Source organism: Narcine bancroftii, chromosome 13 (assembly GCF_036971445.1).
Source record: "Narcine bancroftii isolate sNarBan1 chromosome 13, sNarBan1.hap1, whole genome shotgun sequence".
NCBI classification, from domain to species: domain Eukaryota; kingdom Metazoa; phylum Chordata; class Chondrichthyes; order Torpediniformes; family Narcinidae; genus Narcine; species Narcine bancroftii.
The window spans coordinates 24730861-24755660 of record NC_091481.1 but is presented as its reverse complement, the minus strand read 5'-3'; the positions used below and the strand labels follow the sequence as shown (position 1 = coordinate 24755660).

Sequence of the window (24800 nt, the reverse complement as noted above, 5' to 3'; positions counted from 1 at the left end):
TCTGTTTATATTGATATGTGGATCTTCTATCCAATAATCAATTGATTTGTACACAGACATTTGTTACTTGAGGACCGGAAAGCAATCTCTTCAATTTTTTTTAGTGGACTTTGGGCAATTAAGGCCACATAATGTTGAGCTGCAGAGATGGTAAAAGGCAGGGTGAGGAATGAAATAGACATCTTTCCTTTTCTCATGTTCATTTACAATTGGGGTGTGATGATTTTCTTTAAAACGAGTAATTCTTGTATGTTGCTTTGCCAATTAGTGGCTGCTGCCTCCCATTGTACAATGTATCTTTTGAATTGTGTCTTGGATATCTTGTTTGGCTTCCCGATTGGTGAGTTGGGCATCCAGCAGTCTTGTTAGGCACATGTCTGCTCCACATTGGTTGATAATTGATAACAAGGTGCACCACGTGGAAGATGGAGACACCAGAGATTCCTGCAGAAGCTGAAATCTTTGACGTAAGAAACTGTCTGCACTACTCACTATACACCAATGGCTCGGTACGACAAAAACATCATCTAAATATTCGCAGATGACATCATGGTGGTGGGTGTATATAAAGGGACGATGAATCAGCATACTGGAGGGAGATTTAAAACTTGGCTGAATAGTGCACCATCAACAACCTCGTGCTCAATGCCACCAAAACCAAGGACCTGGAGGTGATCATTGGAGAATCAGAGGTGGGCAAATTTGAGTTCTTGGAAGTCACTCTCTCAGAGGATCTTTCCTGGACTGGACACACTAATGGCATCATGAAGAAAGCACATCAGCACCTCTACTTCCTCAGGAGTTTTCGAAACTTTGGTATGACATCTGAAACAGTGGCAAATTTCTACAATATGTGGTGGAAAATGTGCTTACCGGCTGCAACACAGTCTGGTATGGGGACACCAATACCCCGAGCGTAAAGACCTGAAAAATGTAGTGGACAGCCCAGGACACCACAGGCAAAACCTTCTCCACCATCGAGAACATCTGCAGGGAACACTGCCTTCAGAGAGCAGCAGTAATCATCAAGGATCCACGTCACCCAGCACATACTCTGTTCTTGCCGCAACCATCTAGAAAGAGGTACAAGGTGTCACAAAATTTACACCACCAGCTTCAGGAACAGCTGCTACCCCTCCACTATCAGACTCCAATCAATGAACTCATTTCAGGACCCTTACTTTTGCACTTTATTGATTTTATTTTCTCTGTATTACACAATCAGTTTGTTTACATTTATTTATTTATATGCATACATTTAATATTGTTTATTTCCACTACCAATAAGTGGTAATTCTGCTTCGCCTACAGGAGAAAAAAAAATCTATTGTATGTGATGTTATGTATGTACTTTAACAATAAATCTGACATCTATACTTGAGCACAGGACAGGAGATGTTTAGATTTGTGAGGAACACTGATATTAGTGTATCAGTCCTCCCAGTTAATGTTGGAAGATCTTCTTAAGAAACTTCTGGGCCTGAGATTTCAGGTTCTTCATGTATGTTCTTGAGGTCATCTAAGTCTTGCAGTCTTCAAAGAGAGCTGAGATTGAGAGTTGCTTGTAAACCAGAAATCAGAAATACTGAATTTGTGTTTATTGACTGCTTTGCAAGATAGACTCCTGAAGGCAAAGCTGGCACAACAGATTCTGTGCTGAATCTCAGCATCTATATTTGTCCTGGTATTGATGGTTTCCAGGCAGGCAAATTGTTCTACTTTTTCTAATTTCCTTTGTAATTGTGGGTTGTGATCATTGACAAGGAATAGTTTGCCCACAAATTTCTATTTTGCTAAGCTTCATTGTTAGCCTGGGCTTTTACATGCTTCTGAAAAGTCTTGAAATGACACTTGTTGGTCTTGAGTTACTACAGAATAATTATTTGAAAACTGGTAGTTCCATTACTTTTTCCAATGTTACTTTCTAGCACAGAGATGAGAGATGTTGAAGAGATTTCCATCAGTCTGATATTGGATGCTATTGCCTTGTGGTAGATGCATTGCATGAATGATTTCATTGTTGGAGAAAGGAGTGGATGCCAAAATAAAATCTGTTTTATACCTGTTTGGGTGGCAAAGGATGAGGAGATAACTCCACTGTACAAAACAGAGAGTCATTTTGGTTTTGGAAAAGTTTTACAATAGAGATATATCCATTTGGATAGCCAAACCTTGACATTGTCATGAAGATCTCTGGAGATTAACAGTTGAAGGCTTTGGTCAGTTCAATGAAGGACATATTGTTCTTGGTCCAATTCCAGAATCAGCCTGGCTGTGAAAATCTTGTAACGATGCTTCATGAAACCACCATGGGGCTCTTGGAATGCATCTTCTGTAGAGAGAGCAGAGGAGATTGGTGCCTTAATAGTTGTCACAGTTAACCTTGTTTCCATTTTTTGAAAGGATGATATTAGCATTGCATAAATCAACAGGGATTCCTCGGTGAGACAGATTTTAAAGAGCAGTAAATAGATTTTGTTTATCACTGTTCTTCCCCCTCATTTCTCAGAATTCTGGCTGGGACATGATGTGTTATACAATTTTCAATTGCTATTGGTTGTTGTTAGCTTGACAGTTTCCTCAGACTAGGTCCTGAGACCACAGTTGATTTCATGAGTCACAGTTGATTATCGGTTTACAGACTTTTGCAAGTGTTCTTTCCAGTGCTCTTAATTGATTCCTTGTAGCGCCCACGCACAGAGACGCAGTCCGGCCCGCAAAATGGCCGACGAACATGGGAACCTGGGGATAACACCGGCCGTCGTCCCAGGTGACCTCCGCACGGTGAGAAGATGAAAAACTCTGGTAGGAACGCCGACCAACCCAAGATTGGTGCTCCGATGATGCAGGCCCCTGATGTCAGTGCCAGGTGCCCATTTAAACAACTGCCAGTGCAATAAAGCAGACTTTGACTCCTCGAGAGTGTGTCTTCCTTCCACACTTGTTGTAGCACATATGCTACATCCTTACCCTTTGAAGTACCTTCGGATATTTTTCTACTATACATATAAAATAAGTTGTTGACAATCTATTTTGATATCTTCTGAAAACTTGGACCAATTATATTGGGCTTTTTACCTGAATGTTTAATGTCAGTTAGGGATATGGAGGGCCCCACTTTAAAAATGGGAGAACCAGTCCTCCCCAACCAGCAAGTGCAGTAAAGTTCCTGTAATTGTCTTTCTTTCAGATAGTTTCCCATCCAAATTTTGCCTTAAATTAATGTTTTTATCCTTGGTTATAGTCTTTATTAAAGGCTTGAGATCAGAATATACTAAATCACATTCCCTTAGGATATTACCTTCTCAAAAAGAATCAGATTTTCATGGATCTATCCATTCTAAATTCATGTTGCTATGAACTACAGCTTTGGCCCAATTATCATAATTCTTATCATAATTGGTATATGGACATTAAACTAACAAGATAGATATACAAATTTAAATGGAATAATAAAAAGCCATGGAAGCCGGCAGTGCAGTTGTTTGAATTAATGGATCAAGAAACTGGGCTTAAAAAGTGCCTCTGATAGGGCAATATTTTTTTTTTATTTTTTTTTTTAATTTTTATTTTTCACACCATTAACCACATTAACCATGATACATACTTTTTCCTTTTCAAATATATACACTGCCATTTTCTCCCCCCCTCCCTCCTCCCATCCCACCCTCCCTACCTCCCCCCCCGTCCATTTAAAGTACAAAATCTAGGATATATTAAACCAGTCAAACAATGTTGTTTTGATGTCATGTTCAAAAGACTATTTTCATTGTTTATAATACTTCATGTCTGTTGCTATTTCAGCTTATCATGGAGTTGCTATCAAAAGGTATATGCTCCTATCAGCTTTTGTAATTAAATGTTCTGCAGTTGGTTATTAAAGGTAATCATAGTGGACAATGCTGGAATTTTTACTTGTGATCAAGCACTTGCTTTTTCAATTTATCCATGTTATCCCTGATATGCAAAGCAAATTGTGTTTCCATTGTGTTGTATATTTGTAATATCAAGTTTAGTGTAAGATTGAGATTCATTTTATTCGTGGCTGAGCACTTTTCACATTGCTGAAGTGCCTTTGAGTTGTTGAAGTGGGCTACAGTTACAACTTTGTATTTGAAATTTATTTCTATGAGGACATGGTATGATTTTTAAAAATTTTACAGGTCATCACGCAATTTAACTTGTGTCTTGTGCAAATTTGACCATTTTATTTCAAGAAGAAAAAAAATGATTAAAGCTAAAATGGATGTCGATTTTGGCAGTCTCAAGGGATTGAGGGATGTAGTGCAACGTTGCATTGAGAGCCATATTTTTATTTTCATTTTAAGTCCAATCACTTGTTATTCTGTTCTATATTTTGTAGACATGGGACCTGAAGGGAATCAATTGTAAAAACACTCTGTTTGGCCATAACGAACCTGTTAACCATTGCAGCTTTTCCTCCGATGACCAATATCTAGCCAGCTGCTCCAACGATGGGACAGTGAAGGTATATGCCATCATTGATTCTTTAATGATTTAAACTGGACTTTTTTTTTTACTGTAAACTTGTTAATGTGATTGGAATTATGTCCTGTTCTTTCAATCTCAACCTTAAAGTAGTTACATCATCATTTTCAGCTTCACTTATGGGATGGAGCATTTCAGTTACGAGAGGCTGGAAAAAACTGGAATTGTCATTCCTGGAGCAGAAGAGGTTAAGGGGTGACTTAATGCAATAGATAAAGTTGTGAGAAATTTTTCCTCATAAGAGAGCAATCTAAAACCAGACAGCATACTAATAAGACAAAGAGTAAGAGGTTAGATAAGATCTGAAGAGATTTCTTTTCTCCCGCCTTGTACGTGGTTACAATCAGGAACACACTACCTGAGCTGCTGGTGAAGATGAGTGCTCTCACAACATTTAAAAGGTGTCTGGATTAGCTATTGAATCTCCAAGACATTGAAGGCTATGAACAATGGTGGCTAATGTAATTAATGTGGATTGGTGCATGGTGGACCAAAGGGTCTGTTTCTGTGGTTTATAACTGCAATTTTTCTCAAATTAACATGTTTCTTAAGTACAGGAAGGTTGAAATTTGAATTGTGTAAAAGATATGATGTTACTGTTGCTTCATTGATTAAATTATGTAAACATGAATGTGAAATTGCTAATCTTAAAATTTTAAATATGAATGTACATTTTTTAAAAATTCATGCAGAGAAAATTAGCTCAGTCGTTGATAAACAATTCAATCAGAGTAGTTGTCGAGAATGATATTCAAACTCCGACATTAGAAGAGGAATTGGATTGACTAACAATAGTATTGTGTACTTTTTGTTCTTTCACAGATTCCTTGAGGTTTTCATTTTCAAGTTTATGTACGTGTTTCAACCCTTCCATTATTTGCACTGCTAATTTCCCCTCTGATGAAGGATCTTTAGCCTGAAACGTTAACTGTTCCTCTTCCTATTGGTGCAGCTTTCCAGCATTTTTCGTGCATATTTCCAGCATTTCCTGTTTTTTTTTTAATCTTGAATTTACAACAGCTTCAGTTTTTGTTTCCATTTTCACTCTATTTCCCAGGTTACTTTCACTAGGTGGTGCTGCAGGGAAGTTTTACTTAATGTTTTTTTCTCTCGAAGCTCATTTTTTCGCTGGTAAATCAGTCATTAAAGATTTTTTACTTCCTATTTCACAATCCTCATTTCTCACAGTCCATTACCCTTCATCAATATTTCCTACCTCTATTTACTTGGCTATTTAATTAACCATGCCATTTTTATATGTGCTTGCTGCTTCAACCGTCTTTGTCACAGGCCATTTCTGATATTTTCCTTGTATCATCTAAAACTCACTTCATTGTCTGCCTTAAAGAAAATAGTTTCTCCTGTTCGCTTTCATCTCCTATTCAATTATAAATCCATTAATCCAATACTGGTTATTGATTTTCTTAACCTTCCCCTCTGATTCTCCAACCATTAATGCCATTTTGTTTTCTCCCCTCCCAAAAAAATACTACAGATACCAGAATTCTGAAATAAGAACAAAAATACTGAATTATTCAAATTTCAGGTGGCAAATAACTAATTCTGATAAAAGGTCATGAAACAAAAATGTCAACCCTGTTTGAATGTGGCTGCAGCTGACCAACTGAATATTTGAAGGGTTTTCTATTCTTAATTCATTATTCACTGTCATGATGTCAGGATATTATTTTTGCCATCTTATATCTAAGGGATGCAGAATTGTCTTATCTTCAATTACGATGGGCAAGATAACAATGTGATGATATTGTCATCTGTCAAAATTGCTGTTTTCAAAACCCTTAAGAGAAAATAACTCTCAATCTTTTCTGCACTGCAGAACTACCTTTCAGGCACCACAATCATATCCAAGTGAGTGTAAGAATCTCATGGACTTCTTTATCATTGAAATTGGAAGTAGGCAATCATTTCTTGCTGCCCTTTTCTTATCCCTGCCACTGAACTGAATATCGAAGTTTCCTCTAAGAACCTACATGGCATCTCATCTTTCTCTTGCTCTCTCTTATTTTGCCTTCTGCTTTCTCCAGGTTCATTCTGTCCATGTGATTGCAACCTCGATCCATTGTTTATGAAATGCTGATGCAAATTTCTGTGGTACCCTATGTTTGCTGTTATCAGGAATGGTTTTCACTCCTATATAAAAAAAAATGATGTATTATTAACTGACCTAGCAAAAGATCACACCATCTCCAATTTGCCATTCTTTCAAAGTTCTACTACATGCTGTATTCGTTTTTCTTCATATAAATCCTTAGAATGAATTCCTTTCCTTGCCTGTATCGTTCCAGTACAGCTTCTGCCACTGGTGCAGCATTGAAATAGCTCTGCATAAAGCCAGTAACAACCTGTATGAACGTTCTCTATCTCATGTTTGACTACACAATCTTGTCCCATTGCCTCTCCGGTGATTGGAACTGCCCTCGTGGTTCAATTGTTATTTATCAAGTTGTTCCCAGAGAACTACTTCCAATGCCTTTCCCCACTCTCACATTGTTACTTTAAGTTTCCTCCAAAGATGGGCTCTTACTTTTCATCTAGATCTTTGGCCTTGGGATTATCAAATATAAACACTGCATCAATTTCCACAGGATCTCTGAAGGCTTACAATCTACTAGCCTCAACTTACTAATCTCTAAACGGTCAAAGACTGTCCAACATTTGGTATTGGATTAGCATAAACATGCTTTGACTAATTATGGTAAAGATCAAGCCTATTGTCTTTAGTTCCATTAAAAGCTTAGTTTCCTAGCCATCTGCTTCATCTTTCTTCCAAGAATCAGACTTTGCAATCTTGGGGTAATGTTTGAGAAAAAAAAAGTTTTGTCATCTCTCATGAACGAAGTCCTACTGATTAATTTCCATTACTCTCATTAACCTGTATTGAGACTTAGATTTTTTTTAAAAAGCCTTGATCTTTTAGGTAAATACATCCTTTGAATTTTCTCTAGCCTTGCCCCTCTCTATCTCTCTGTTTGCTTTCTATTTATTTAATTATTCAAACATATTACTATTATTCTTGACTCTTGAACATTCTTGATTTTTTTCACTATTGGTGATCCAGTACTTTCAGATTCCAAAGCCCTGAGTTACCAGTTTCCACTCTAAATCTGCCTTAATTTCCTCTTTCAGGAATTTCCTAAAAAAATCACGAAATTTTGGGTCACTGCCCGACAATTTTGTGAATTTTATCTGCCCTAATATCTCCTCATGGAGTTCAATGGCAAATTTTGTTTTGCTGTTTAGTGGAGCACCCTGGGATGTTTTATCCTCTTGCAGGTGTTATATAAATGTAACATTGATTCTCTGAATAATCTAATCAGAAAATGAACAGAGGCACAGGTTTCTGAGATAATAATGGTGTATGAATTTTAGGGTTGCAAGAGAAAATATCTTGAGCAGAGAAAATATTTTCTTCTTTGCTTTTGAATACCCTTAATTTCTAAGGCGACCTGGAAGTTCCTCACTCTTTGTACAACCCAAAATCTGCCTGTGTCCCCGATTGGAACTCTCTCCCCACCAACATGTATCACTTCAGCTAACCAGTCTCTGGACCTACCCACTATCTTTCCCTCAACACCCCTCCCCCCTCTTAACCCTTCTTATCCCCTGCAAAATATCCAACAATGCAAATCAGAAAGAAAAAAGATAAAAATTGGGAGAGAAGGATCAGTTGTGGATAAGATAGCAAAGAGAATTGTTTAGCTATCATCACTGACAACAGGTGATGTTAATTTTAATTTGAACAAAAGAAATTTGGTATATTCCAGTGATTTTCATGAAGATTAGAATGTTATGAACAAACTTCCATTAGTCCATGGCATAGAACAATAGGCTTAACACAAGTTCAGCAAATGTTTGGTGCAAAAGATTTGAGCAGGTCATCAAATGAAATAATTGCTGCTTTCTAACAGAAATTTGGAAAGAAATAGCATGGCAAAGTTTCACAAAGAGATTGCCAGTATGAAAAAGGGTGATGTTAAATAGGAAAGTCTACGGACACCGTAATTGTAATGCAATATACATAAGTGCTAGAGAAACTCACAGGTCATGCAGCATTTATAGGAAGTAAAGGTAACCAACATTTCAGGCTTGACCCCTTCATCAAGGTATGAGCAAAACCAGGCAGGCACCTGAATAAAAAGGTGGTGGAGATACCAGATGAGAATGCAAACAACGATGAATATCTAACAGCTGTGGCAGGGTCTAAATGATATAACCTGCAACAAAACCAAATCTGTTGCAATAGCAGACAGAAATCCTTCTCTCCCAGATGAATGCAATGCGTTCTACTCCCAATGTGACCACCAAAACAAAGAAGAACCACTGCGCACCCACATGTCCCATGATGATCTTCTTCTTTCAATATCCAAAGATAACATGCAGGCTGCCTTCAGGAGAGTGAATCCAAGGAAAGCATCGTGTTTGGAAGGAGTTCCTGGCTGACTACAAAAAACTCTGCTAACCATCTTGCCAATGTATTCATAATCTTCAACATCTCACTCTAGCGGGGCGTGGTACCTAACTGTTTCAAACAGATTTGGTAACCTGCCTAAATGACTACCAGCCAGTGGCAATTACATCCACAGAGATGTAGTGATTTGAGAGGCCAGTGTTGAAGCAGACCACCTCCTGTCTGGGCGGCAACATGGATCCTGTCCAATTTGTCCAATAGGTCCACAGCAGGACCTAGGTCTCACGGGCTCTACACAAAACGCAGGAACACCTGGACAGCAAGGATGCATCCATCAGGTGCTCTTTAATGACTACGATTCAGCATTCAATACCTTAATTCTGTTATGGTTATCTTGTATATAAATATGTCTTTAAAAGAGAAATATTGTGGGAGTTTAATGTAGGTCACTTCACATTCAAATACTTGCACTTCACATTTCATTTAAAATGCAAGAGCTTGGCTGAAGCTGGACATGCAGGCACCAGTGGCTTTGCAAAAGACAATGGAACTTCTTTGGAAGAAACTTCAGAAGTCGATGCAAATGGAAGAGTCGGGCTCAAGTGCTGAATAAGGATCTTTCAAGGTTTGGGTTTGGAGCCTTGGGAGGGGTTCTGGTTTTTACAAGCAGAGAGGGAAGAAAAAAGGAACAGGATTCTTCTCAGAGAGAGAGAGAGAGAGAGAGAGAGGTCAATTCTACAGTGGCTTTTGAGGCTACAACAAGGCAAGTTGGCAGCTTGTTGAAAACCCCATCTTGAAGACTGGTTGTGAGTTCTGAGTTCGGCCTGTTGAAAACCCTTGTCCTCCTTACAAGAGGAAATGGCTGGCTAGAGCATTTCTCCTGAAATAAGGGAATCAAGAGGAACTCTGTGGTGACCTGGAAGAAGAGGTTATCATTTGGAAAACCCTGATGGGGCAAGTTTCTTCGGCAAGACACTGAAGTGGCTGATCTGAGGAAATCAGTTGGTGTGCATCCAACGAGCAACAAATATCTCTCTTTGAAACCAACAAGAACCTTCCTGAGTGGTAATCATTTAACTTTAAGCTCCAGAGCCTGGTGAAGGTTCATAAATGTTAAATTCTGTGCACAGTAGAAGAATTGCCTGATACCAGTGAATTTGGAGAAGTGAGAACTGAATAAAGAAAATTAAAAGCAACTTTTGTTTAAGTAACCATTTGTCTTGGTGAATTTCTATTGCTGCTGGGTTTTGGGGTCCTCTGGGACTGATCTGTAAACTCCAAGACCTGGGCCTCACAACCCCACTGTGTAATTGGAACCTGAATTTCCTCATCTCCAGACCACAATCATTGTTTATTTACTTTGAATGTTATTTATTACTGATTTTTTTTTCTGTATTGCACAGTTTGTTTACATTTCTCACTTTTGTATATGTATCTTGATCACAGTATTTTGCACTATTGCCAAGTAGAAACTTTGCCTTGCCCACAGGAAAGTTCAAATTTATTGTCAGGGTACATACATGGCACCACAAACAACCCTGAGATTCCTTTTCCTGGGGCCAGACAGAATTTCTGCTTTTTGAACTTTGAGGCCAAGTGAAAAAGGACGATGCTGATCCCTGTCTATGTCTGGCTGATAAATGGGATTTACAGGATGGTTTGGAAATTGTCTGGATGGTAGGAGAGAGAGAGAAAAAAGGAATATGGAGAGAAACTTTGATTGGCAAAAGGTAATTTGTGGTGACCAGCAATGGGGTCACAACTATTTTCAGTATATCTAAGACTTAGGAGGAGGAGTGGAAAGCCAAGATCCAAGTTCGCTGATACCACAGTCAGCAGTATAAGTTGATAGAAGCATTAAATTGTAATGAGATGTTAACGGATCACAAAATAAAACAAAGCAGAAGCATATTTGAGATCACCGACTTGACTTGAGAAGTATGCTATAGAGCACTTGGTAAATAATGAACAGATTGAAGCAGAGACTATGGATACAGATTTTCATGCACAAGGACAGAAATATTTTTTTAAAGTCTAATAGATTATTATCATTGGAGTTGAAGAATAATGGTTAAAAAAAAAGGTATAAAATGGTATAAAGTGTGGCTGCAGTTATGTAATAACCACATATGGAGAGCTGTGAGCAACTCTGAGAACCATACTTACGGTATGGTAAGTACACTCTAAATTTACCAACCCTGGAAAGTTAAGGATGATTTGCAAATTTTAAGGGAAACTATTAGGACGGACAGAGAGTAATTGCTTCTGCTTGTTGGTATTATAGGACTGTGAGGAATATTGTAAAGGTTCAAGTCCAGCCTTTAAAGAGTAAAGTTGGAAAATATATCTATGTACATTGTGTTAGAAATTTGGATTCTGTTCTGATACCGGGCCAATTGAAAGTAATCCCATCTGCATGCACATGATCCACAATTGAATGCATGTTCAAAAATCTGTCTAAGTGCCTCTTAAACACTTCCATAGGATCCACTTCTATCACCTCCCTATTTAAAGGCTTTGTGAAAATATGTCCGGAATATTGTGCTCTCCTAACATGCATCAGATGGAAAACAACAACAGCTGATTTAGGAGGTGAGAGGAATTGGATGGACCTCTGATGTTCAGAAATTTTCTTTGACATGAATGATCAAATTGACTGGTGCACAATTAATATGGATGGGTGTCTGATGGTCAGAGCAAACTCATTTGGTAGAAGGGTCTGTTAGTGTGTTGAATAACTCTGACTTCCTGTGACTCCATATATGTGATTGTCTGCAGAAATTGGCTATTGCTTGTTTTGTTCAATAAAAAATCTGACAGGACTTTATAGTATTCCTCTTCAGATATTCAAAACCAATGGAATTAATTGCAAAAATGGTGTACTTTTGTAGGTAGGTTTGTAAGAGGTGGATGTCAGGCTATCATTCTAATGATCTTACAGTCGCTTAACTTTATCATGGTATCAGCAAATTTTGGATCTCTATTCATAAAACATTTTTATTCAAAACACTTTGAAAATTATAATTCTTTGTGTATATATTTAATGGTCTATAGCTGTTGAAGCAATGCTGTTTTTTATTCTCACAGCTGTGGGATGCAAGAGGAGGTAATGAGTGGAAGTCTTTTGATGTAAGTGAACTTCGGCAAAAATCAGACGATGGCGATGATGAGGTTCTGTTGAAGTGCTGTTTGTGGTCATCCGATGGCACCCAAATTCTGGCAGCTGCAAAGAACACTCTCTTTGTAAGTGTATTCTAAATATAAGATTTGCTGATAACTATGTGATTGGTCAAATTTGAAATTGCTGGGTGAAATTTGATTGGTTTAAAGTGTCTTTTTTAACGTATGCATAAATTGGCATTTGAGACGTTAATGGTTGATGATGTGTGTGTGCTGTTTGATATCTCAGGAAGGCAAGCGGAATTGTTTTCTCTTCCTAGCTTACATTCTTGTTTCAGAACATCGTTCTTTCTATGAGTTCATTTCCTTTCCTTTCTTATTTTATTTCCTAATTTTTCCTTTTCTGATTAATTTTTTCACAGTTGTCGGTAGCCAACTGCTCCGTAATTCTACTTGCAGTTAGGCGATCTTGTTTCTCTGCTTTTTTTTCTCTGATTCTTCAATGACACACTTAAAAATCTGGTGAGATGAGAAACCAAACTTAAGCGGCTAATTTCCACATCCTTTGGAACCTTCACTGTGTGGAAATTCAGTGATATGATGAATGAAAGAGAGTGTGTAATCAATACTGATCAGTTTCCCGGATCTAAGATGAGGCAAATCCTAATTTATGGGCACATGAAGTCAGCCTCTGAAATTTTGAGGTGGTGGATGAGAGAAGACTCGGATTTGCTGGTATTTGAGATTGCACACAACTTGTCCTGCCTCCATTTTGTTTTCTGGTTTCAGCCATCTGAGCTTATCCCAAACTATTATTTATTTATTGATTGATCACAAAGCACAAATATTTCACTGTATGTTAAGCAGCCCCGAGTATATCAATGATAAAGATGCTGCTTGCACTAAGAACAAAATGAAGCAGTTGCTACCTGCAGAAGTCGCTGGAGCCTCCCACGCTGACTCACACCACGTAGCTTCTGACAGACTGCTACTGGAGTCCTGATCTCGCTCCTGGATCCCACTTAATTATCCCCTCACTACTCCTTCTCCAGCCTCCTACACCTCTCCCTACTCTGCCCCCTCCCTGCCCCCTCTTCTCCCCAACCCTCAGACTGCATCTCCCCCCCCACCTCTCTGGCTACCCCCCTTACCTTCCTCTCCCCCCTCCATCCTTCCCCACCACCCTCTCTGACCCATCCCACCCCCCACCTCCCTAATCCCCCTTTACCCACCAACCCTCCACCTCCTCCCTTCAACTTCTCTCACCTTCTATCTCTACCCTCAGACCTCCCCGCCCCCCATCACCCTCCACAACACCAGTCCCACTCTTACCCCTGCTTAGTCTTTGCTATCTCCTCTGACCTTTCTCTCTCTGACACTCAGTCCTCAGTAGAGGCCTCACCTTCATCACCCCACACCCACACCTCAATGAATTCCGCGCATGCTGTGATGACGCAGTCTTCTTCCGTCGCCTCCACCTCTGGGCTCACTTTCATGATCATGACTCTCCACCCTTTTTCCCGCTTCAAGCTTTCTTCCTCCTCCTGGACACCTCGTCCTGGCCAGCTGCCTGCTCTGAATCTTTTTATTTCTAACTGTGCTGAGACATTAACTGTCTCAACTTTACCCCCAACCCCCCCCCCCCCCCACCGTATTCCAACCTCACCTCCTCTGAACGCTCTTCCCTCCACTCTCTCCACACAATTCCAACCTCACCAGGGTGATGCAGTTGTGGTCTGGCACACTGACCTCTACGTTGCCAAGGCCGGTCAACAGCTATCAGACACCTCCTCCTATCGACCTCTCCCACAGGACCCAATCACTACACGTCAGGCCACTGTCTCCAGCTCCATCTCCAACCTCATCACCTCTGGTCACCTCCCCATTACAACTATCAACCTTATTCTCTCCCACCCTGTAATGCCCGTTTCTACCTTCTACTCAAGATATACAAACCCAACCGTCTGGACAGACTCATTATTTCTGCCTGCTCTTGCCCCAATGAACTAGTTTAATCTTACCATGACTCTTTCCTCCCCAGTCCAATCCCTCCCCGCCTACATCTGTGACACCTCACATGCCCTCCATATCCTCACTGACTTCAGGTTCGCAGAACATGAGTGCCTCATCTTCACGATAAATATCCAATACCTTTATACCTCTATCCCCCACAGGTCTGAACACTTCACTTCTTCCTGAACCAAAGACCTGACCAGTCACCCACTACCTGGTAGAACTTGTCCTTACTCTAAATAACTTCTCCTTTAACATCTCACTTCCTCCAAATCAAAGGAATAGCCATGGATGCCCTCATAGGTCCCAGCTACACATCCCTATTTGTGTGCTTTGTAGAGCATTCCATGTTGCAATCCTTCATAGGCAAGATCCCTCAACTCTTTCTCCGGTATATAGATGACATAGGGTCTGCCTCATGCACCCGTGATGACCTTGTCAACTTCATCCACTTCGCGGCCAACTTCATCTCCCCTTCCTGGATCTCTGTTTCCACCTTAGGAGACCATCTTTCCACCAACATATACTACAGATCCTCTTAATTGCCACAACTATCTGGACTACACTTCCTCACACTCTGTCCTCCTCAAGGATTCCATCCCCTCCTCTCAATTTCTCTGTCTCTGCTGCATCTGTTCCCAAGATCAGGTCTTTTAGTCCAGATATTCTGAAATGTCTGCCTTCTTCCCCTCCACCATTATCAACTCAACCCTCACCCGCATCTCCTCCATTTCCCACTCATCTGCCCTGGCCCCTTTGCCCTCAGACACAACAAACATAGAACCCCACCTCATCCTCATCTACCACTTCACCAGCCTCCGCATCCAACACATTATCTGCCAGAATTTCCAGCACTTACTACAGGATCCCACCACCAGATACATTTGTCCTTCTCCCCTCTCAGTCTTCCTCAGGGACCGATCCCTCCATGATTTGCACGTGCACTCACACCTCCCCACCCATTGCACCCCTGGCATCTTCCCCTGTATCTGCAGAAGGTGCAACACCCACACCCACACCACCACGGTTCGTGGCCCCAAACATTCCTTTCAAGTGAAACAACACTTGTACATCAGCAGGACTGATTTACTGCATCTGGTCCTCCCTTTGTGGCATTCTCTACATTAGAGAGACTAGTCGCAGATTGGGAGATTGCTTCACTGAGCACCTCCTCTCTGTCCACAACAACAGCGACCTCCCAGCAGCAAACTATTTTAATTCCGAGTCACACTCACGTCTGTCCATGGCCTTGTGTATTATCCCACCTTGAACGCCCACAAATTGGAGGAACAACATCTTATTTTCAATGTGGGCACTCTCCAGCCAGATGGCATTAACATTGACTTTTCTGCTTTCTACTAAACCTGGTCGCCTTTTCTTTTCCCCCTTCCCCTTTCTTGTCATTTCAGTTCTCCCTCCCTTCCCCCTCACCCACCCAGCCATCCCTCCCTCCCCCCCCGCCCCCCATTGCTGTGTTCCCTCCTTTCTCCACCAATCATCTCCGGCCTTTGCCATCCCCTTTCTCCTGACACCTGCTGGCATTTTCTCACACTTTGATGAAGGACTCAAACCCGAAACATTGGTTATGTATCTTTACCTTTGCTACATTTGGGACACTGTTTGATCTGCTGAGCTTTTCCAGCGTTTTGTGTTTTTAAGATGAAGCAGTTATTCTGTCTTGGATGGGATTAAGTCCTTCGTGTATATTGATGAATTTAGATGGTGATAATGATGAATACATTACCACGTTCCTGATTGTGACCGACTGATCATTGTTAGAACATGATCCTGTTTTTGGACAGAAAGAGAGACACCAAGGGAACCCACAGGCTGAATATAGATTTATTAGGATAATAGAATCATAAAATTGGTGCAGCAAGGAAGAAGAAACTTATTCCTCTGATCCCCCGTGACTTGGAATGGAATGTACAACTAGTTGTTTCATGTGCCTCTGACCTTGCCCTCTCAGGAAGTGCTGGTGGATTATCCAGATTTCAGATTTATGTCATATATGACATCACATCACATACAACCCTGAGATTCCTTTTCCTGCAGGCGAGGCTGAAGAAACAATGAATTGCAAACTGGCAATGAATAGAAGTCCTTGCACTATTTTACAAATGGTACTGATTGTGGCCACAGCGCACTTCTGCGGGAGAAAGTAAATATTTAGGGTAGTGAATTGGGTGTTAAATAAAGCAGGTTGCTTTATCTGTTGAACTTCTTGAATGTTTTTGGAGTTGATTCATTCAGGCAAGTGGAGATATGGCGATATTCTCGCACAGTGCTGACTTGTGGATGGTGGAAGGGCAATGGGGTTCCGGGCTATAGCATATTCATTTCGGGAGGCAGAACCTCTGATTTGAGCTTATTTATATGGTTGCTTCAGAGTAGTTTCTGATCAGCGATGACCACAGATGCATGGTTGGTTGGGGACACAGCAAATATTGTGCCGTTGAATTTCAGGAGTAACTAGCCAATTTCTCACGTTATTATAGCCTGACAGTTGTGGAGCGCAAGTGGTAACTTGCCTCTTAGCAGTCTGTTCCTGAATATTGTCTACATCTTTTTGTGTGGCATTTTATCAGAATCAAACATCTTCTGCAAATCCAAAATATACCACATTTAGTGGTTTCCCTTTCATGAAACTAATGCTGACTCAATTGTCTTCTGATTTTCTCAATGTCCTGCTGTTATCTCCTTTATAATATGGATTTCAGCATTTCTGCCCTCCTCCCTTTCTTGATTAGTAGTGATCTATGTATGGTCCAGGGAATACGTCAGTCTTTAGTTTGCTTAGTATTTTCTCTCCGCAAGCAGATTGTTTTAGTTCTCCTTTGCTATAGCCACTTGCTTATCCATTATTACCACATTTTTAGTGTTTTCGACAATGAAGATCAATTCAAACTAATAATAATCTCAGTCTTTCTCTTTTTCCATTATTAATTCAACATCTAATCCCCTCAAAATGTTTATTTTAGCTACTTTGTTGGCAGTAAAAGCGCTATTCATCTTATTCTGCCTTCTTCCTTGTCGTAATTTTTTTATTTTCAAAAATGTGCAATCATCTGCCTACCATTAATTTGCAACAATGTGTGTATTTTTTTCATTCAATTTGATATCTTTGTCGACTTGCAGACTAGGTCAGATATCTTATGTTGGGTCACTCACGACCTTACCAGTCCTAGGCTGGCAGCTGTCCTTCAGGAGTCAGACAGCTTAGTTACATATTCATTCTTAAGTTCTCCATCTGGAGCACATCTGTGCTCCGACTATTCTCATCTAAGAATTGCTTAACGAGGAGGAGACTATTCATCCACTGAGGGACAATGGCAGATGGTAATCAACATGAGGCTTTCTTCCTTATGTTTGACCTGATGCTGAGAATTAATGGGATCTGGACTTGGTATTGATGACTCCCAATTCCCAGCTCGATGTCACTGTTTCACTGCCTCCAACAGTTGTCTGATGCCGGTGAGGCAGGGCTTCTCCAGGAATTGAAACAGAGCTCAAAATCGTGGATCAGGGGAAACAATTTTGTCTTTATGGAACTACTCTCACTTCAGAGACAGTTCATCACCATTCTCAAAGCTGTTGGAATGTAGTTTGCTGGACTTCAAATGCAATTGTCTAATAGAACTTATTTAGCACGATCAATTGTAAATTCTGAACACTCACTTGGTTAAATTGTAATTACAGTTCAAAGTAGTCAGTTTATAATTCACTGAATAATTAACTAATTAGAGAATCCATCTCCTCATGGGCTGAAGGTGTTGAAAAGGACTTTACAAAAAGTGATTACTTTTTAGATACTTGATTTTGGAATTATTCTTGGTACATAAATTTGAACCTTCAGATACTTAATTGGCTCATTGTTCTCTATTCATCAGTTGAATAGTTTCTGTTTTAATTTTTATTTCTGTAAGAGAGAGTTATACCTTATAAAGGCCAATACTTGTAAGCTTGTTCAACATTATAACATAATACAGCTTTGTGTTACTTATTCATTGTGAACACTGCAGAGCATTATATCAGCAGTACACAATATTTTCCAGGAAAATTGAAATGTTGAATATCCACTACAGGCCATTAATAAAACATTTTAATCACATATTACCAAATTCTGATATTTTTAGTCAGTCTTTTTGTGCCTGAAGGCATTATTAGGAAATTATATAGAAATGTTTGTTAATATTTTCACTAAACAATCACTGATAATGATTTGGATCCGTAAAGTGCAAGGGATTATGAATGATGCTAATGGATATTTGAAAGACTAATTTCCATGATATAATTTTTACACTATCAGTCTTGGTCCATATAACAAGATGTCATCGATGAATTTGAAATATTCATTGCTTTACAAATTAATTTAAAATAATACACATTTTTCAGGTATTTACATTTTAAGATTACTGCATCTGAAAGACTATTCTGGGAATATGAGACTTATTTTCCATTTTACCAGATAAATCATCGCTTCAGGCTTTGAAACTAATACAGTTGAGCTACATTGATTTGTTGAATCTCAACAGAGAGAATGCTAACTTGCAAATGAATGTACTTGGTTTACTGGTGTACTTGGTTTACTGCATTGGAGAGACTAGTCGCAGATTGGGAGATTGCCTCACTGAGCACCTCCTCTCTGTCCACAACAACAGCGACCTCCCAGCAGCCAACCATTTCAATTCCGAGTCACACTCACGTCTGTCCATGGCCTTGTGTACTATCCCACCTTGAACACTTGCAAATTGGAGGAACAACATCTTATTTTCCGTGTGGGCACTCTCCAGCCAGATGGCATTAACATTGACTTTTCTGCTTTCTACTAAACCTGTCGCCTTTTTTTCTTCCCCCTTCCCCTTTCTTGTCATTTCAGTTCTCAACTGAAATTTTAAAAATGGATTGAAGGCAATGCAAAAATGAAATAGATTTCATTTTGCATTGGCTGTGGCATTGCAGGTTGATAACTTCAAAGAAAATGCTCCTATTTATTATTTCTGGGAAGATTGAAAATGGTTCAGCAAATAACTTCAGTTTGACTTGTCTGCACACCAGCCTGAAACTAAAACTTTCCACAGGTTACATTATGCTTGAAAAAAGAACCTGTCTGTCAAATATGAAGGAGGGAGAAATCAGCTCATTCCAGGTGTTCAGAACAACTTCAGCTTAGTCCAAAAAAGATAGTGAGACCAATCATAAATTATTCCTTTTGCTTTTGAAAATGTAGAATTCCAGCAGCTTGCTCCAAGTGAAAATACCTCATTGAATTATCCACCTTCTACATAATTAAAAGTCTCACTCTTTCAGCTATAATTTCTACTGAAAGCACTTTACACTGTCAGTAGTTGAGTCCAAGAGACATTATATAGTTGACCAGGGAGACAGCAGCATCCATCATGTATCTCACACAGGTATTGTTTAATAATGCATTGAAATAAGAGGAGTTGTTCCTCAGTCTCCAGATACTGATCCCAGTTTTGATTAAGCATCTTTGACCTGAATTGTTAATTAGTTTCTCTTATCTAAAGATGTTGCTAACCTGCTGAGTTCTCCAGCATTTTTGCTTTTGTTTCAGATATAGCTCAGGGCAGTATCCTCAGTATTGATGAACAAAAATATGCATATTGTTTTCCTATGAATTTATGCCGATGTCACTAGTTCTTCTTAAACCCGAAAGAAATTTGTCACACAACACAAAATTCTTTCCAACTTAGCTAAATCAAAGTTTGAAATACCACCGGGGGTATAGATAAACGGTTTCCTGTTCTACTTGAGTTCTCCTAAAAAGAGACTTTTCCTAGACTTGGCAAGCAAGACCGAAAGAGTTGGACAATTCAAAAGTACTTAAAAAAAATTTTTTTTAGAGCTTTAGTGGGCTCAGTTCTCTCTGAGATTACAATTTTTCACAAATCTTCGTTGCCCATTAATGAATTAGTGTCATTGCTTACTTCCATCGAAGATTCTGATTCATTTTGCACCTTCTGGAAGATAATTGCTAGACAGATAAATGCCCTACATCTCCAATTTCTGTTTGCATTGTTAATTAATTAAAATCGGTATGTTTAGTATTCGAATGCCTTTTATAATGAGATCCTTTGGCATTTATCATTCCCCTTCGGGACACAAATTCTTAAATGAAGTCAAGAAAATATTAAGGAAAGCAAAAGCAACATATTTTCAAAAAATAGAATTGGACCAAATATCCTTTGGGCTTTCATGTATATAATCGCATAAGATGGACAGATAATACAGGTACAGTACTTCATATCCGATAACCAGAATACCGAAAAGTCCCAAAATCCGAAGCCTTTTTGAGTGGCAATAAGTGGGAAAAAAATTCCACACCTGACCTCACCAGGGATATATATTCAGCAGGAAATATTGAGAATAATTTTTAGTGTATTTATCAACAGTGGGGGGAGGGGGTAAACGGGACAGCAGGACCAGTGTGGGGACTGACAGTGGGCAGCCGGGGAGAGCAGGGCAGTGGGATCAGTGTGGGGACTGGTGGTGGGCTGTCAGAGGGAAGCGGGGTAGTGGGATCAGTATAGGGACTGATAGTGGACCAACATTGTTCCAAAATCTGGAAAAAATCCTAAATCCGAAACACTTCTGGGCCTAGGCATTTTGGATATGGGTACTGTATAATGCTGTTGATCACAGATTTAAGATTGATTACCAGTAACCTATTTATTTAATAAAATTGTTAATTTTAATTTTGGAGATGCAGCATGGTAACAGGCCCTCCAAGCCCACTGGCGCCCACTACTCAAATACACCCATATGACTAAATAACCTATCAACTCTATACATATTTGGAATGTGGGTAGAAACTGGAGAGCCTGGAGGAAACCCATGCAGACATGGGGAGAAAGTTCCAATTCCTTACTGACTGTGCCAGATTCGAACTTGAGTTGCTGGCATTGTGTCATGCTAATCACTGCACTGACCATTTTCAAGTAGATATGTGGAACAGATGAGATTTTTTAACTGAGATTGAAAATGTGGAGGATCACAAATTCAGACTCGGGTGTTTGTACATTTGAAAATACATGGGAGAATTGAAGTAAGTTGTTTTTTTTTGTGTAGTGTACCATTTTCATGGTTTCATTTTTTTCCTTGTCTCTGAGTGCATGTGTTTGAATAGTGTTCTGTTTTGGGCTTTACTCTGACCTTCTAATTACTGAAACATTTTGACTTTTGCATACATGTTAAGATATTTTTTTCCCCAGATTGCTGTTTCGAGCACTTTTTATTTTTCAGATTTGTGATGTAATGACTGGAGACATGGTAGCTGAATTAAAAATAAGTTGCTACAGTACTATTCAGTCTTGTGCTATTTCTCCCAATGGATCATTACTTGCGATGGCTTTGTCTCACAATTCTGTCGAGGTAAGTGGACGGTCCTGAGGAACATGCGTCCGGGTACAGACTAATGCAGAAAAAATGCTCCCATGATACCAAATATATTAGGTAATTGAAAGCTTGAAGATTTCTAAAAAAGGGACCATACCAGTGGATGGTGTTAAGAAGGGTGATGCAGAGCAGAGACCAGAGGCAGTGAAAGACTTTGGCACTGATACCAGGGTGAGAATGGATCCCGCAGCAGAATCTAAGAAATCCAAGCCTGGAAAATCATTAAGTAGAATTGAAACAAAACACAAGTGATACAGAGCCATTAAAGGTAGTGTCATTATCATTTAACTCCAGTGATCCAGGTTTAATCCTAATCTCCTATTCTAGGAAACAGACTGTCACTAATCATTTTATCTATGGCCCTCAATAAGATCCTCTCTCATCCTCCTGTGCTTCAAGAAAAACAGTTGAACCGGAAACCTGCGGATGCTGGGGTTGTAGTTCAAAACACAAAGGTGCTGAAAAGATTTAGCAGGTCACACAGCATCTAGAGGAAGTAAAGGGTAACCAACATTTAAGTCCTGAGCCCTTTATCAGGGTGCAAGGGTACCTTGAAGAAGGGTTCAGGCCCAAAATGTTGATTGTTCTTTACTTCCTATAGATGCTGTGTTATCTGTTAAGTTTCTCCAGCACTTTTTTGTTCAAGAAAAACAGGCCTAGTTTTTTCATTCTCTCACAATAATTCAACTCCTGTAACAATTTTGTAAACCTCTTCTATATCATTTTCAGCTTTATAATATCCTTTTTGTAGCTAGCCAATCAAAACTACTAACGATATTCCAAGTGTGGCCTCACCAAAGTCTTCCAAAACTGCAACATGATGTCCCAACAGTATTCACTGCCCTTACTAATGAAGGCAAGTGTCTCAAACACTCTTATTTACTTCTCTACCTCTGCTACTGTCTTTAAAGAGCTATGTATCTGTACGCCTAGATCCCTGTGATCCATAACATTCTTTTGAGTACTGTCGTTACAGAGTAAGAACTGCCTGGTTAAATTTACCTAAATGCAGCACCTTGCACCTATTCGAGTTGAACTACATTTGTTATTCAGTAGCCCATCTGGTCTAGATCCTGTTACAAACCCAGGTAGCCTTCACTGTCCATCATTGCACATACTTTGATATTATCAGCAAACTAATCTTACCATAAATATCTTTGTCCAAATCATTATAAAAAGCAAGGGTCCTAACACTGAACTCTGAGGTGCTCCATTGTTCATGGTCTTCCAGTCCAAAAAACTGCCTTCCACAAACACTCGCTAAACCAATTTTTTATCCATTTTACTGTTCAGGCCTGAAACATTGTCTGGCTTTTAGTTCTTATGGATGTTGCATGCTCTGCTTAATGTCTCCAGCATTTTTGTGTACTGCAGTATACCCCAGCATCTGCAGATTTTTTTGTTTGCCATCAAACCTTGTCCTTATCAATCCTCTTTGTCGCCTCTTCATAAAATTTCAAATTCATGAGACACAATTTCCCACACAAATCCATGTTGGCTGTCCTTAATTTTCCTTTGGCCATTCAAATGTCGATAGATTCTATCTCTCAGAATTCTTTCCAGCAGTTTTCCGACCACTGTCATCAATTTGTACTTGCCTGAATTATCATTTTTAAATCATGGCACTTGATTTGCTATCCTCCAGTCTTCCAGAAGCTTTATTGTCCTCAGTAATGAGTTAAAAATGTCTTTCCACAATGTTCTGGGATTCACCTGGTTTGGACCCAGAAATGTATCCACCTTTAAATGATCTAAGTTTGTTAACATCTCTTTACTACTGATGCAGACATGCCCTATGCTATTGTTAACTCCCTCAGCTTCCTCTTCTGCTTATCATGCTCATATTAAGCACATTCAAAAAAAATTCTTTTAAGATCTTCCCCATCTCCTCCTTGGCTCCACACAATGCCCATCCTGATCCTTAAAGTGACAAATTTCCCACATGACCCTTTTTAATATACATAAATATTTTGGATTTTCTCTTGCAATGTCTCCCATAATCATCTTTTAGCCCTCTTTATTGCCCTTTTTACTATGCTTGTGCATTCCTTGTACAACTAACCTGTCTGTATCGGATATATACCCAATTTTTCTTCCTGATTTGTGCCTCCATAATCGCTTATAAACTAGGGTTCCTTTATCTTGCCATTCCTGCCTTTTGCCCTACTCTTCATCCTGGACTTTATCAAACTCTTAAATGGCTCCCATTTGGCAGTTGTGCTTTTACCCGTTAACATTTGTGTAACTGCAAAATCTCATTTCCTATCTTCCAGCTGGCCAGACACTTAATGGGAAGCTAGTGGCATGAGGCTGAGATATTTGTAAACCATTCTTTCAGAAAGGTATTGGAAGCTAGGCATGTGATCTGGTGAGCCAAGGTTAAGGCAATATTTTGTAGATCAGTGAGAGGAAAGGTTGCTAGTTATATCTTTTGTGGGGTGGGGGGGGGGGGGGTGGAAAAGAGATGATACGTTGCCTGAGGGCTTCCTTGAGGGATCATGCAATATGTGCCAGCACTTCCCAGTTCTCATGGATTGCTGTAAAAGGTACCTGCTGCCTTGAACTGTTAGCTTCTGCTTTGCTGCTTGATTCTAAGCTGTGGCATTTAAATTTAAAGATGAATCCCATTTGCAGCCTGTAGTTGTTTTAATTAAGTTAATGATCATCCCACTTTCAGATTCAAAATTGATGTCAATTACTTATTATTTCATGTACCTGCGATATGAAATAATTAATCACTACATTTATTCACATTTTTTGTTCAATTTTGTTTAGTTATGGGACATAGAATTGCAGAAGAGAGTGGCTGATTGCAGTGGACACCTGAGCTGGGTTCATTGTGTTCAATTTTCACCTGATGGTTCAAAATTATTGTCCTCTTCAGATGACCGAACTGTTAGGGTATGTAAAATTTTAATGAATAATTCTGTAAATGAAAGAACACTGTATTAAATAACTACCACATATTGTTGCTTTGATTAGTTTCAATTACTGCAAAAACATGATTACAGAATGAGGGGTGATCCATCTCTATACTTCTACAATCTTAAATATCCCATTTGATGCTTGCTCGACCTCCCCTCACTCTGATATAATTTCCTTCACCTGCATTTAATTTTATGCTGCAATCAGTCTGTGGTTTAATCTATTATCTGACATGTGTGAACAAGCCAGATGTATTATAATACCTTCATAAGAAAAATATATTTTGGAAAAAGATTGATTCTAATAGTACAGTATATACAGTCCTCCCCTCCCAGTGAGCTTGAGGCAAAGTATTTCCCATTCTCAATTATTCAAAAGTATAATG

At 39.4% G+C, this 24800-nt stretch overlaps 1 protein-coding gene and 1 long non-coding RNA gene across 11 annotated transcripts in view; one reads left to right on the top strand and one right to left on the bottom strand.

The window, feature by feature from the left end:
- Positions 1–24800, top strand: part of apaf1 (apoptotic peptidase activating factor 1) — a 189055-nt gene that overhangs the window by 95485 nt on the left and 68770 nt on the right. For 7 of the 8 annotated variants that reach the window (XR_011347950.1, XR_011347951.1, XM_069908393.1 and 4 more), the window contains 4 exons: positions 4364–4489; positions 12026–12181; positions 21338–21466; positions 24266–24391. Coding sequence is in view for 6 of the 8 variants with exons in the window: in XM_069908393.1 (XP_069764494.1) it covers positions 4364–4489; positions 12026–12181; positions 21338–21466; positions 24266–24391 (537 nt within the window). In the remaining 2 variants the exon portion in view is untranslated. Of the gene's footprint in view, positions 1–3804; positions 3875–4363; positions 4490–12025; positions 12182–21337; positions 21467–24265; positions 24392–24800 lie in introns of those variants that run through there. The other variant, XM_069908396.1, reaches the window with a different exon arrangement.
- The window catches only part of LOC138748349 (uncharacterized), a 30882-nt gene that overhangs the window by 3814 nt on the left and 2268 nt on the right, over positions 1–24800 (bottom strand). For 2 of the 3 annotated variants that reach the window (XR_011347955.1, XR_011347957.1), the window contains exon 2: positions 874–2332. This is a non-coding gene — a long non-coding RNA (uncharacterized lncRNA). The remainder of the gene's footprint in view (positions 1–873; positions 2333–24800) is intronic. The other variant, XR_011347956.1, reaches the window with a different exon arrangement.